We start from the raw sequence: 13,824 nt of genomic DNA on the forward strand, positions 1-13,824 counted from the left end.
ATAATAACCTTCGTACAATCCAAAGTGAACATTTCAGATATCTTAAATGTCGTCGGACCATAAACATAAACACGTAGACGTCCAGTGGACTGGTTCGTATTTCCTGGCCGCCATCTTGGGTGGGTCTTCATTCGCCCGCAGCGGATTTTTTAGCTTACCCAACTAAAAAAACATATTTTGTGTTTTTTCACAAAATCGGACACATGGTATGGCATGATAATTAGATATAAACATAAAAAATTTATGCAAATTATTTAAAATATTAAATCCCAACAGGTAAACTAGAAAAGTCAAGGGATCTGTTTTCCTTACTACACCAGGATTAGCAACTGTATGGCTGTATCGAGGCTGTATAAAAACGGGCATAGTTGACTCCAGTTGGGTTTGGAGAGTGAGGAACCCAGCGGTGGCGCTATAATAAAGTTTTATCAGTCACACGTAAGCCCCGCCCACTCAGTTTCACCTGATCCAGGAAGGAGTAAAGAAAAAAAAAACACTGATTTTGATGTACTCCGACTGTTTCAGCTCCAGCTGAGGATTTGTAGTTTCAGACGCTGGCAGCAGCAGGTGAGAATATAAATATTGGTTTGGAAAGTGTCTAGATGTTACCTGAGAGAATCCCAGAGCTTTCAGCCTAAACTATTGACTTTAATGCTTCAGTGTTGGGTTAAACTGTAAGTCACTTAAATTCTGATGTTTCAAAGAAACTAGTGGTTTGGGAACGGATTTAAATGAATGTTCTGCCCTTTAGCCACCTGTCCCGTAGGCCTACCTGCATGGACCGGCTCTAGTTCCTGTTGAGAGTTGTGAGACGAAGTTGGAATCATGTACTTTAACCACCTCGATATATTTTCCCATTTTTAAAGTGATGATGAAGCAAAAGCTGTGATTTTGTGAAACATTTAATTTCTAAAAATAACATGTCTTTTAAATCATTTAAATTCAACCTAAACAGATTTAAAACGTTTTAGGTGAGCTTAGAAGAGGTAACCGATTGATCTAACAGATTAGTAGGTCAGAAGTCACGGCTGCCTCTGATTCTTCCTGTTCTGCAGGTTTGTCTTGTCCAGATGTGAAGTGAGATTTTCAACCCTCACGTCATGTTTTCACCTGAGAATCACCACCTGTCACAAACGCTCCTTGCGGTCCTGCTGCTCGCCGGCTGCACAGCACCTGGAGCACCTGGAGGCTCAGAAGCTGTGTCCCAGGTGCAGCTGGACTCTGTCTCCTCCAGCAGGGTTATCATGGTGCAGGAGGGATCCAGCGCGCTCATTGAATGTAACGTGACAGAAGAGCAGGATGGTGTGATGTGGTACAACTCCAGGGGACCTCTGGTGGGCGATGATGCAGGTAGGAGGAGGTTATCAGCAGCTTTTGGTGAGAACGTCTCTATATTTATGTTTTTGAAGCAACAACCGGATCTGGACTGGCCCTAATTTAGATGATGCACTAAATCTGGTCTGATTCTTGTACAGACCTCATCAATTAAACAAACAGCATTTATAGATGGTCAATTAACTAGAAATCCATGATTACGTAGACAAAACTTTCCACATGATTAGTTCTGATCTGATGAGTGATTATTGGTGGTGAGTTCAGGGACCAGGAAAATGTCAGAAAGTCCTCAGAGCTGGGTCGGACATACAGCTTATGTTGATTTTCATCTTAATCTAAAATTTTACAAAATAAATGTTGTTTTTAAAATTAATGCAGCTAATCAAAACCTGCAAACACAACCAGAGCCATAAGTCTGAGATGTTGAGCTGAGATTTGGTGTTTTCATGGCCAAACACTCTGAGTTGTTGTATTTAGCATAATGCCACTCGTTAATATTCCTGCTATGCCTAACCCTAACCCACACACCTCTTTTGGTGTCTTTGTTAAACAGAATTAACAATAATGTAAAACATATTTTTGGAAAAAAATGCAGTCTCTACTAAAATACAAGCCCGAGTGTGTTAGCAGTTAGCTTCCACTAGCTGAGACGTGCCGTGCTCTCTCCTTCCTGTGGGCGGGGCCGTGAATGCTAATTTTCCCTATGAGACTGAAGAGACCGGTGTTTTCTAACCAGATTATTTTCTCATTGTTTCTTTCATGCAGCTGGTGAGGTCAGAGAATATTTTCATGTTCAGCATGAACGTGAGACATAATGGATTTTTTAGTTCAGAAACATTAAGTGTGACACCGTTTCTATGGGAACCAGGCCTTGTAACATTTGACTAAAATAACTAAACTCCATCCTTTCTCGGTGTCTTTTGTTCAAATCTCTGACATAAAGCAGGCTGGACTTTAATCACTTATTGTTCTGGTTTAGGTGGGAAGTGGCAGATCCAAGGAAATGGTGTCCTAAACATTTCCGTGGTCTCTTTCGAGGATCGCGGCCGCTACACCTGCGTCGCCTCAAGCAGCGTGGGTCCCCCCAGGAACTACACGGTGACCCTGCGTGTTGCCTACACCTACAGTGGCCAGGGGGTGTACTTTGTCATCGTGTGTTTGGTGGCCTTCACCATCACCATGATCCTTAACGTGGCACGCCTGTGCATGGTCAGCAGCCACCTCAAGGAGACGGAGAGGGTAATCGAGGAGTTCTTCCGCACCGAAGGAGCAGAGAAGCTGCAGAGGGCATTTGAGGTAGCCAAACAGATCCCCATCATCACCTCAGCTAAGACGCTGGAGCTCGCCAAAGTCACGCAGTTTAAGACCATGGAGTTTGCTCGGCACATGGAGGAGCTGGCGCACAGCATCCCTCTGCCGCCGCTCATCCTCAACTGCAGAATGTCGTCAGAGGAGGCGGCCGATCCAGAGTCCGACCCTGCAGAGCCAGAGGGGTCGTCTGGGAGCAGGCAGGTGTCAGTCCTGAGTCGCTCCAGAACCGAAGATGAGGAGGCGTTTAAGGTGTTGCTGTCAAGCAATCCACAAGGGAATGATGAAGACGACGATGTCGGTGAGTCGTTTCAGCATGCAGAACAAATCCAGCTGTGAGGAAAAAGATGAATGCGGTCCGAGTTCTGGAGCAATGCTTCGTGGAACCCGTAACTCTAAAATTAACCAGAAACACGTTTGTACCACAAAATGTGTCTAAAGACTCCAAGAAGAAACTTTTATTGTGAAAAATAAAACTGGCTTCTCTGACATTTCTCCCCTTCAGCTTTAGACGTTTCCCCTTTTTGAGCCCACCACTCTCCCACAAATAAAAAGTTGTGTTGAAAGATTTTTATTTTCTCATGTTGATTATTTTCATGTCAGTCACAGACGCAGGCTGCAGCATGGTCTCCATAACAAGCGTCGTTTTCCATCGTGGTGCTCATGAACATGCAGGTGTAGTTTACCACCTGGTAGGCTAACAAACTTAAGACACCTGGATGTTTTGTGCGGAGGGAAACTGACGAATGAAACACTTTCTAATAATTATGAAACTAGTTTGTTTTCTTTTGGACGAAAGAAGAAAATAGTCTAACTTTTAAAATCTTATAATCCAAATTAAAGCCACAAAGCTTCCATTCGTGCCGTGACGGTGAACCACATGGTGGCGCTGTGGTGTCACATATCTCCTTTGCTCTGGCTTTGTTTCTCTGCCTGAACCCTTTAGGGTTCAACTGTTGCTGCGTGCTCCTCATCCAGGATCCTGCTGCAGCTTTTTATTGTAAACACCGTTCAGTTTCTGCTGCTTTGATAAAAACACGTTTGAACTCACATCCTGTTTGCTTTTCCTCGGATTCAGAGATCAGATTCAAACCTTGACCTAAGCAGCAAATCTCTTAATGCAAAATCAAAACTGAAAATGCATTTAAAAAACTGAACAAACCACATACCTGAAAACTAGTCAAGCCATTTTTTCGTAATTTAGACTTAAAGATGATAAATGTCGGAAGGCAATTGAAAAAGGCTCACCTGTAAAAACATGTTAGTTCATTTTTAATTGAGAAGCAGTCGTTTACCAATCATTTCCTTAAAACATGGAGATGTCTTAATCTCAAAATGTATACTCTAAAGACAAATAAAGCAGATAATTGTCTTTATTCTTTCCTGCTGTAAATCAGTACAGATTGTGGAGTCCCACAGGGATCAAGTCTCGGTTATTAGCACAATATCTAATGAACCACTGGTTGGATTTTAGGGAAATTTTCATTACCTGATCATCGGATGTACATCTAAAACAATTTTACCTTTAGAGTCAAATCAGTTAAAAATGGCTGCCACAGCTAATTGGCATTAGAAATTTTTTCAAAAGGGTACAACTCAGTCTGTTTAACAGATGTTGAGCTACAGTTTCAGTTTTTCTCAATTGCTAAAACACATTTCACAAACGTTTCGTCCATGTTCCCCAATGTCTAAACACAACACCCTTTTCTAAAACTACATAAACACAACCACACCTTCTCACTTCAAAACTCAAACTTTGACACCAAAAGAGCAGCTCGAAGCTTTCAAAAATGTAAACACTACACATCATTACACACTACAGCAAAACAATTGAAAACACAATGCTCAATTTGTGAGAAGGTTCGTTGTTTCATAACTGCCTATTTGCCCATTTTTAGAAACTTTACAGTTACGGATCTTCTTAGATCTCTGCAGAGGATTAGACATTTAGATTTGTGAGTTTCATATAAATCTATAGAAAATTCTGCATGTACACCACTGTAGCACAACTCAATGCAAAAACAGAATCTATTGCACACAACAGTACTCTTGAAAACATGAGCAGGGTGTGAAAATTTTTTATTAACTTTATTCACAACACACACACACACACACACACACACACACCACAATCACTGTGCGGCATCATGCCGCTGAGCTGCATTGGGCCACGTGACCTCATCCACATTGCAGGCTATATTGTCTCTTGCCTGGCACCGTGGGAAAAATGCCCTGGAATGGCGAATCCATCCTTGTAAGGCCTCCACTGGGATGTCACCACAGGCCAGCTCCATTGCCCTTAGGAGGTCCTCTCTAGTGTATGGTTGTCTGTCATACACCTTCCATCTCCACGATGAGAAGAACTCCTCTATAGGGTTCAGGAAAGAGGAGTAGGGTGGCAGACAGACGTTTAAAAAGTGGTTACTGTTGGTGAACCACTCTCTGATTTGGTTTGTTCCGTGGAAGCGGACATTGTCCCAAATGATCACATAAATGTGATGTGCGGGCCCATGATGGTGTTGTTGGCGGTCCAGGAGGATGTCTTTTAGCTCCTCTAGGAAGGTGAGGAGATGTGGTCACAGCATTAGCACTGTGTTCAATCAGTGCTGACTGTGGCAAGCATTTGGCATCACATGAGCTTTCATTTGAGAATATGAGCCGAGTTCTTTTGCAACTTGTGTTTTAGCAAGGAAAAATGTGTTTAGATCTATGAGAACGGAGGATTGTGTTTTGTGTATTGTGTCTTCATGTGAAATGTGTTTATGATGTTGGAAAATGATGGCTAGATTTAGTAAATGTGTTTAGACAACTGGTCATTTGGTTTAGAGGATTGGCTTTTGTGTTTTAGCGTTTGAGAAAAACTGTAATGTTGAGTCTAAAAGAAATAATGAGACTACTGAATACAAGTTTAAACCTTATTTTCTTGATATTATTGTTGTTATACTTTCATTGTTTTCACAACAGGTTACAGAAAACAGAAGACTAATTTACAGCATCAATTCACAATTTTCACCTTTCTTTGTCATTAGTCAGTAAAAATATGTTGTGGCCTAATCGGACCGCAATCTCGAGCCATGAGATGACTTTTGTTGTGAATTAGCACTGAAAAAAAAAACTAACTAATTTGGAGGAATTCAATTACAGCTTTTTTATTGAGCTGGTCCTTTGCCAGGCTTTTCTGTTTACAGCAGTATTTTCCCAGAGGTTAATCTCCAGTAATACAGTTACCAAGTCTGACCTGCCTGTGAAATATCAGGCTGGCCGCCATCCCAAATAACAATAACCTTGGGCCTCTGAGTTGAATAACTCTAAAAATCCATCCGTCTTCCTTTTCGTCCTCTCCAGAGGCGAGCATATCTAAATAGAATTGATTGGGTCGAGCGATCATTCGTCACAGCGAGCCCAAGCTGCGTTTACGGAGGAGAGGAAGGAAGATTTTAAAGGTGGAATGTTTCCGACGGGCCTCAGTGTCATTGAAGTAAACTGAATGAATCGATTGGGCTAAAAAGTGTGTGTGTGTGTGTGTGTGTGTGTGTGTGTGTGTGTGTGTGTGTGTGTGTGTGAAAATCACTCTACAGTAGTCTTGAGTGTGTGTCTGATTAAGCATTCTTGTAAAAATGAAGCCAGCATGCTGCAAATTTGGGCCTCTTGAATTTAAATTGCTCATGAAATGAGGTTAGAAGAAGATTGTTGCTAATTTCATTTGCAATCAACTGGAAGGAAGGAGACAGGAGAAAAAACAAGGGCAGAAGACGATGAGAGGAGTGTTCATTATTTAAACATAAGGGCAGCGTGCAGACACAGCAGCCATGATTGGAGACTTTGTTCCGGGGATACGAGTGTTTTACTTCCAACATTCATTGAGTCATCATCTCAGTTTTGAGATAATTACACAACGAAGGGCAAACACTCAAGTTTTCTACATTTTTTAAATCAACAATCCTCTTATTGCAGCAGCTGAAACAGGTTCATTCTTCTACGTTTACAAATTATTTCTTATCCTAACCTGCTACTTTAAGTCATTTTATTTGTACCCCAACAAAAGCCCTTCCAAAGAAAATAAGGAAAGCAAACGGTCCACATAATGCCAGGTCCAGATGCAAGTCAACGCATTCCAGTTAGAATAATATCAAATTTAGCAGTTTATAAAGCCAGAAGGAGGAAGAGTGGCCAGTGTGCCCTCTAAACCAATACCAGCATAACTAAAGGGATGAGCCAGGATAACACAACATGTCCTCCAGTCTGAGACTATACCAGCGTAACTAAAGTCAGCATAACTAAAGGGATGAGCCAGGATAACACAACATGTCCTCCAGTCTAAGACTATACCAGCATAACTAAAGTCAGCATAACTAAAGGGATGAGCCAGGATAACACAACATGTCCTCCAGTCTGAGACTATACCAGAATAACTAAAGTCAGCATAACTAAAGGGATGAGCCAGGATAACACAATATATCCTCCAGTTTGAGACTATACCAGCATAACTAAAGGGATGAGCCAGAATAACACAACATGTCCTCCAGTCTGAGACTATATCTCAGCATAACTAAAGGGATGAGCCAGAATAACACAACATGTCCTCCAGTCTGAGACTATATCTCAGCATAACTAAAGGGATGAGCCAGGATAACCCAGGCTAGAAGACTTAAAAGGGAAATTCAGAAGCCTCTTAATCACATCTGGTTATATAAACTCATTGACAAGTCCTTCTTGGACACATGTATTTTATGGAGCAGGAGAAGACAAAAGACCATGTTCTCTGAGGAATCTGTTGGAGGTTCAGGAGTCACATCCTGTCTCTGTGCAATTAAAGCAGGAGCTCACACACTCCAGGTCACTCCCAGTGTGGTTGGTGGTCTTCTTGGACAGGATCTCATGGCGTAGTCATGGGGATGAGGGTGTCTTGTTTGTTCCTCCAGCCGGGACCTTCAGCATGCATCGAGAGGGTTCTCTGAGAGTGAAGCAGCTGAGAGGAATCTGCTCCTCCAAGTCTGAGATTCTGGTTCTACATCTGAAAAAGGTGGAACCCTCCATCTAGGTTGGGAGTGTCTCATGTCAGATACGAGTGTAGATGTTCCTGTCTTGAAATCCTCCGGCCAGCTTTGTGTCTTGTTAAAGGAACCGCTGGAGAACGATGTTTTCTTTCATATTTCAGGGAATAAAAATATCCACCAAGGTTGTTCACTTGCTGATTTATGAATACATTTCCTGATGTCTGCCAAGTGCCATTTTTAACATTTTGTCCCTGAGGACATTAATAAGATGTGAGGACGTGTTTGTTAGCTTAACAAAGACACCATGTTTGATGTCCAGTACTTTAGAACTGCAGCAGCATTTTTCTCCAGTCTGGCTCCAAACACGGCCTTGTGCTCTTAGCTTTGAGCAGGATGCTCAAAAAGTCTCATTTCTGCTATAAACCTGTCATTAAAACACCATTTTCTTTTTTGTGCTTTTCCTCCAACAATTTAAGCTCAAACAAGCAGCCTTTTGCACTAAGGGGAGCGTTCAAAGTCATTTCCAGATAACCTTCAACTAAAATGGGCTCACCATCCAGCGAGGGGTCCGGTCGAGGTCAGAGTCTGGCGCCCAGCACTCTGCAGCTGACCCGATTCTTCTGCAAACACCACATCTGTCAGGAACTAATGGGAAGTAAAGACAACAACACAGCAGCTCACTGAGGACCAAGGTGAAGGTGCAGGGACCATGTCCTCTGGTGGTGTCCTCTGAGAGACAAAGTATTCAGCCCATAAGGCCAAATGTATCACATCAGCTGCTCCCTCAGGCTCCACCTCTTTAAAAGGACTAGTACCTTCATCAGAAACCTGCTATATCTGGTTCTATACATGTTCACTGCCCCCTGGTGGAGGATCAACAGGTTACGCTGTTATAGAATTACATATTTACATATATTAAATGGATCATTATAAGATAATAATATGGTGAATAAGTAACAAATGCTGTAAAGTAAACTGAAGGTCAAAATGATTCAGACAAACACAGATTTGGATTTTTGCTGCTGGTGAAGGTTGGCTGTGGATTCTTAGATGACTAAATACGGAAAGCCGAGTTCTGTTTACAGTAGGAGCGACATCTTTGGCTCAGGTTCTGACCCACAGGAAAAAAGATGCAAAACCTTAATCAACACAGTTGACTTTGCTTATTTGAAGAATAGTAGCAGGAAGGACGGGCCTTGGTGGTAATTTTGACTCAACCCAGAACCTTCATTTAAGGCACTTAAGAGCGGTCTCAGCCAGGTTTGCATAATGGGGGAAATTACAGCCTCCAACACGCTCTGTTTGCACTTCCTGGAAATCAAATTGCTCTCAGTGAGAGGAACTAACCTGGAGAGGGTAATAGAGGCAATTTCCTGTTCCCGTTTTGTTCCTTGTAAGAGAGCATTTTTAAAGATGCAGGATGAGTCAACAATTCTACCTGAAGGCTTGAACTCCAACTCCTTCTGTAAATTAAGTTATTATCATACTGCAGAGATGAAGGGCTTGAGTCAGACCTTTCATATGGAGCTGCATTTTCTTCTTTCTTTTTGTACTTATTGGCCTGGATTTACCAGACAAAATTAATGGTGGCTTTCAAGCAAATCACAGAATATCTCTTATAAAACTGTCTGCTTGACCCTTACCAATCTGGGTTCAAAAAGGGCCACTCCACTGAAACTGCTCTTTTAGACGGAATCCTTAAAAGAAGCTAGAGCGACTGCCAAATCCACAGTGCTTATCCTGCTCGACTTATCGGCTGCGTTTGACACTGTCAACCATGGCTTCCTTTTGTCCACACTCTAGCATCACAGAGAAAGAACACGCCTGGTTTGAATCGTACCTCACAGGACGATCACTCAGTGTATCTTGGCTTGGACAATCCTCTACCGTGCACCATCTTGCTACAGGAGTCCCCCAGGGCTCTGTACTAGGACCTCTTCTCTTTGCCGTATACACCACCTCACTGGGTGAGATCATTCAATCACGTGGCTTCTCCTACCACTGCTATGCAGACGACACCCAGCTCTATCTGTCATTTCCACCGGACGACCACACTGTCTCTGCACGAATATCAAACTGTCTCTCTGACATATCAAAATGGATGAAATCCCACCATCTCCAACTCAACCTCTCTAAAACTGAACTACTTGTCATTCCAGCAAAACCATCCATACAGCACAATATCTCAATCCAAAATGACTTCCTATCTCTGGCTCCTTCAAAGGCAGTTCGAAATCTGTGTTGTGATTGATGAACACCTGACCTTTAAAGATCATGTTGCCTCTGTTGCTCGTTCATGCCGCTTTGTGCTGTATAACATACGAAAGATCAGACCATACCTAACTGTCATGGATTTTATCAATATGTTTATCAATAACCCATTTCCTATAGTCAGAGAGAAAAAGGAGACAATGAACAACAAGTCAAACAGTTATAACTGTGGCAAAATGCACGAGGCAAAATGCACCGAACATCCGGTCACAGTTTATTTATAGAGAGAGATTTTGTGTGTGTGTGTGTGTGTGTGTGTGTGTGTGTGTGTGTGTGTGTGTGTGTGTGTGTGTGTGTGTGTGTGTGTGTGTGTGTGTATGCGAGTGGCTTGTGTGGGTGTGTCTGAATGAGTGAGCATGATCAAAGAGGCATAGAGCAATACATTTACATTCAGTTGACAGAGTCAATGATCAAGAATTAATAAACATAAATTTTTCCATAACATTCCCTCCTGTTTATCCGAATAGGATAGCCAAACAAAGGGATGCCACAAAACAAAACCAAATAAGGAAAACAAGAATAAGTTAAATAATAAGGAATTTTATCCATCTACATAACTAGTCACCATCATCCATGAAAGCAACATCAATCACGACTCAAGACAAAAAATGATAAGCATCAAAACAAGAAAAATAATAAGTAAAGTAATAAACACTCCGATCAGATATGAAAAGTTCAGAATCAACACGATAAGGCAAACACAGCATGAGGTGCTGCAATCATTTGTCTACTGCGGATTGTAATCCCAGTCCTGTTAACTTGTCCTAAGAATCATTCCATACAAAGTTCTATACAAAATCAGCAAAATAAGAACAAATAAAGTAATAAACACAATAAGTCAACACAACTGACAACAATATCTTACAGATAGAGAATAGAATCAGCTAAATCAACACAATTATAAGCTTAAGAAAACTATTTCATACATTTTGAAATGAATTTACTGTGATGCACAATTCTACGACTTATGGCAGTTCCTGTAAGGAGATTGGGAAGGGTCAGCAAAACCATATAATACACAGAAAACGTCAGTTCGGTGTATTGAAACATCAGGTGAAATTAGTTTAAACTCCAAGTTGCAGACAAATCTTTCAGCGAATGAGGAAAAATGAAGGTGTAATATTAATTTATGCAGCTCTAACCATGGCAGAGATGAGGCAAACCAGGCATTCTTCATCAAAGGGCTTGTCCGTGGACTGAGAGTCTTGGCTGGAGAATAGGTTTGAAAGTCAGGGTCCTCTTCCATTGATCAGGATGGTTTCAGTCTTACGTTGATAAGTATCTTGAAGTCCAGGTCCGGAGCGTAGTAACGTAGGTCAGAACATGAAGCGCAAAGTTCAACTTCTCAATAGGAAGACTTCAGGGTCCTTCCGTGGCGTCGAGGCGGTTGTCCAATTGTCAGGGAGCTAATCTTGTCCCCGAAAAGGTCCTACATGTCCTTGACCGTGAAACCAGTCTGGAGATTTAGGTGCAGGTGCTTGAAGTAGTTGATCCTTTTCCAGCATCTCTTCTTCACTGTGTCCTGTTGTAGTTGCGTCCAAGGGGTCTTCAGCCAAAGTGGATGTGGGTTACGTCGTCCTGTAGGTGCGCGGTCAGGGAGGAGCCCCAATCCGTAGTTTCAGTTCAAGTTCTAGTACCCCCTCAAACGCTGCTGTCTCAGTTGTTCCATCAGGTTCTGAGAGGCGGCCCAAGTACAGGGCCATCAGTGCGACCACCAACATCAGCAATGTGGTGAACCCAGAAAGCTCGAATCAGATCTTTATCTTATCTCATCTTGATCTTATCTTCACCGGGTTTGAGAGGCGACACCCTAGAGGTGGCCCACCCCTTTTTAGTCGGACTTTGTTGCCGCACTAGAGAGGTTAGTTGTCGTTGATGAGCTTGCAGTGGGATAGATGAATCCAAGATGGCCTCTCAGCAATTTTCCCAGCAGTGGGAGTAATGAGGAGTACTTCGAATGGACCTCTAGCTGCCCCATCTGTTTCGCTTCAGCACCTTCATCAGAACCTAATTTCCTGGTTTCACGACCTGTGGCGAGAAACACAAGAAAATTCTGGGAGATCACTGTTGGTTTTGACTTGTTTTCAACAACAATCATCTAATATTTGAGGTACTTCCATCCAGGAAGTGTAATAATGTGAGGAAATCATTATCAGCCTCCCCTCCTCTTGAGGCATGAGGCAACTCAGGGCTCACCAGAAACAAAACATAAACAAAAGGGCCCCGATACCGGCAAGCATTGCGCCAACCCAATGTTAAAATTGGACTTCACATTACATGTGAAAAAAAAACACCCATCCCAAGGAACTTGCAATAACTTGTTCATGTTAGCAAGGGGCAGAGTCGTGCAACACAGTGTGCATAAAACATCAAAACAAACCAAAACAAACTAAACAACTAACAAAAAAGCCATAATATAAAGAAAATTGAAAATAAACACAAAACATTATTTACATCACCTAGGAGTAACAGGAGAAATTGTAGTAAAAGAACCGTTGCATAAAATGTAATCCAAAGAAATCAAGAAGAATCAACCCGTCTCAGAAAAAAGGGTGAGCTTGTCCAAACCCCCAAGCTCATATCAAAAACAATAATAATAACAATATCATAGACTGTATGTGTTTGCTCTCATTATGCCAGAGACTTTCACCTCTAGTGACTTCTTAATTTAACCTCTTCGTTTCTAACACTGGAATTAACTAACATTGAAACCAGTCCTAATTGGAAAAATAAAATTTCATCTCCACATGGGTTCATTAAGGCAAGGTTGCTTCAGAGTACATCAACAATATGCAATGTCACTCAACAATGCTGCTCAAATAATGTGGAAAATTTGTCAACAGGAGATAAATACTGCTAAATCAAAGCTCCATAAGTGAAATTATCTAAGGAAAATAAAACTCAGTACGTTAAATTGAACAACCGATTCTTCTAAGGAAAATAAACTCATCTGTCACACAGAGACAGTGAATGATCACAACCCTAAAGGTGTTTGAAAAGATGATAATCGTTTCACGAAGGGAAATGATGTACTAAACAAAAGAAAGGTACAAATATAGAAGTAATTCATAATTTACAAAGGTGTGCTTCATATAACATGGATATACTACGGGAAACAAAGAAATGCATGAAGAAGAACCCTAATTAGTTTTAATGTCAATCAGAGGAGTATAAATAAGTGTGATCATGTACGACTAAAGCATTTATACCCACAACACAACAAGAAATAAACAAAAATAAAAGACTGACAAAAGTAAAAACTACCAGATGCATATGTAATCAGGTGATTCGCAAAACAATGCGACCATAAAGGAACATCTGTCAGGTCATCATGCTACTGATCGAATCCATGAGTCATTTAGGGCAAGTGTCATTTTATAATACTTGTCTAGCAATAACAAAACAATGATGAAGTCAAGGGCGAGAGCTGTACAATGAGCTGCCTCTCTGTCCTTGTTGAATTAGGAAGTTGATAAGAAAGTGGGAGCTGATCTGCTCAAAAGTAGGGGCAAAATAAAGATTTACCAAAAATAACTGAACACATTCACTAACCTACACAGAAGGAGTTCAATATTTAATTACATAAACAGTTAGTTTAGAAACGATATAGACTGGCTAACACAAGGTAGTGGTATGTACATAACTGCTCTTCATAATTAGTAAAGAACTAGATTCTGATCATAAATCAATGCTACTGAAGTCATGGACACTAAATGAAGGTTTAGGTAACTTCAGTCATGAACAGGGAAATTTGTTTAGGAGATTCATTCGTCAGGAAAGTCTCAAGGTTATAAATGGGCGTGACTCATGGTTCGAGTGGTCATCTTTGCCCTCAAGATGTCTAATGTCATAACATAATGTAAAAGACGAAAAACCCTATGGTAACTCAATAATCCATCCATCTACAATAGAT

General features: G+C 41.4%; 1 protein-coding gene across 2 annotated transcripts in view; it reads left to right on the forward strand.

The window, feature by feature from the left end:
- The first annotated feature begins 419 nt into the window (after positions 1–419).
- Positions 420–13,824, forward strand: part of LOC107387101 (microfibril associated protein 3) — a 29,054-nt gene continuing 15,649 nt past the window's right edge. Inside the window, exons 1-3 of one of the 2 annotated variants that reach the window (XM_015961869.3) lie at positions 420–567; positions 1,056–1,350; positions 2,315–2,944. In XM_015961869.3, coding sequence (XP_015817355.3) covers positions 1,101–1,350; positions 2,315–2,944 — 880 coding nt within the window. In that variant the 5' untranslated portion in view covers positions 420–567; positions 1,056–1,100. Of the gene's footprint in view, positions 568–1,055; positions 1,351–2,314; positions 3,213–13,824 lie in introns of those variants that run through there. The other variant, XM_015961868.3, reaches the window with a different exon arrangement.

Source organism: Nothobranchius furzeri, chromosome 10 (genome assembly GCF_043380555.1).
Source record: "Nothobranchius furzeri strain GRZ-AD chromosome 10, NfurGRZ-RIMD1, whole genome shotgun sequence".
In the NCBI taxonomy this organism is placed as follows: Eukaryota; Metazoa; Chordata; class Actinopteri; order Cyprinodontiformes; family Nothobranchiidae; genus Nothobranchius; species Nothobranchius furzeri.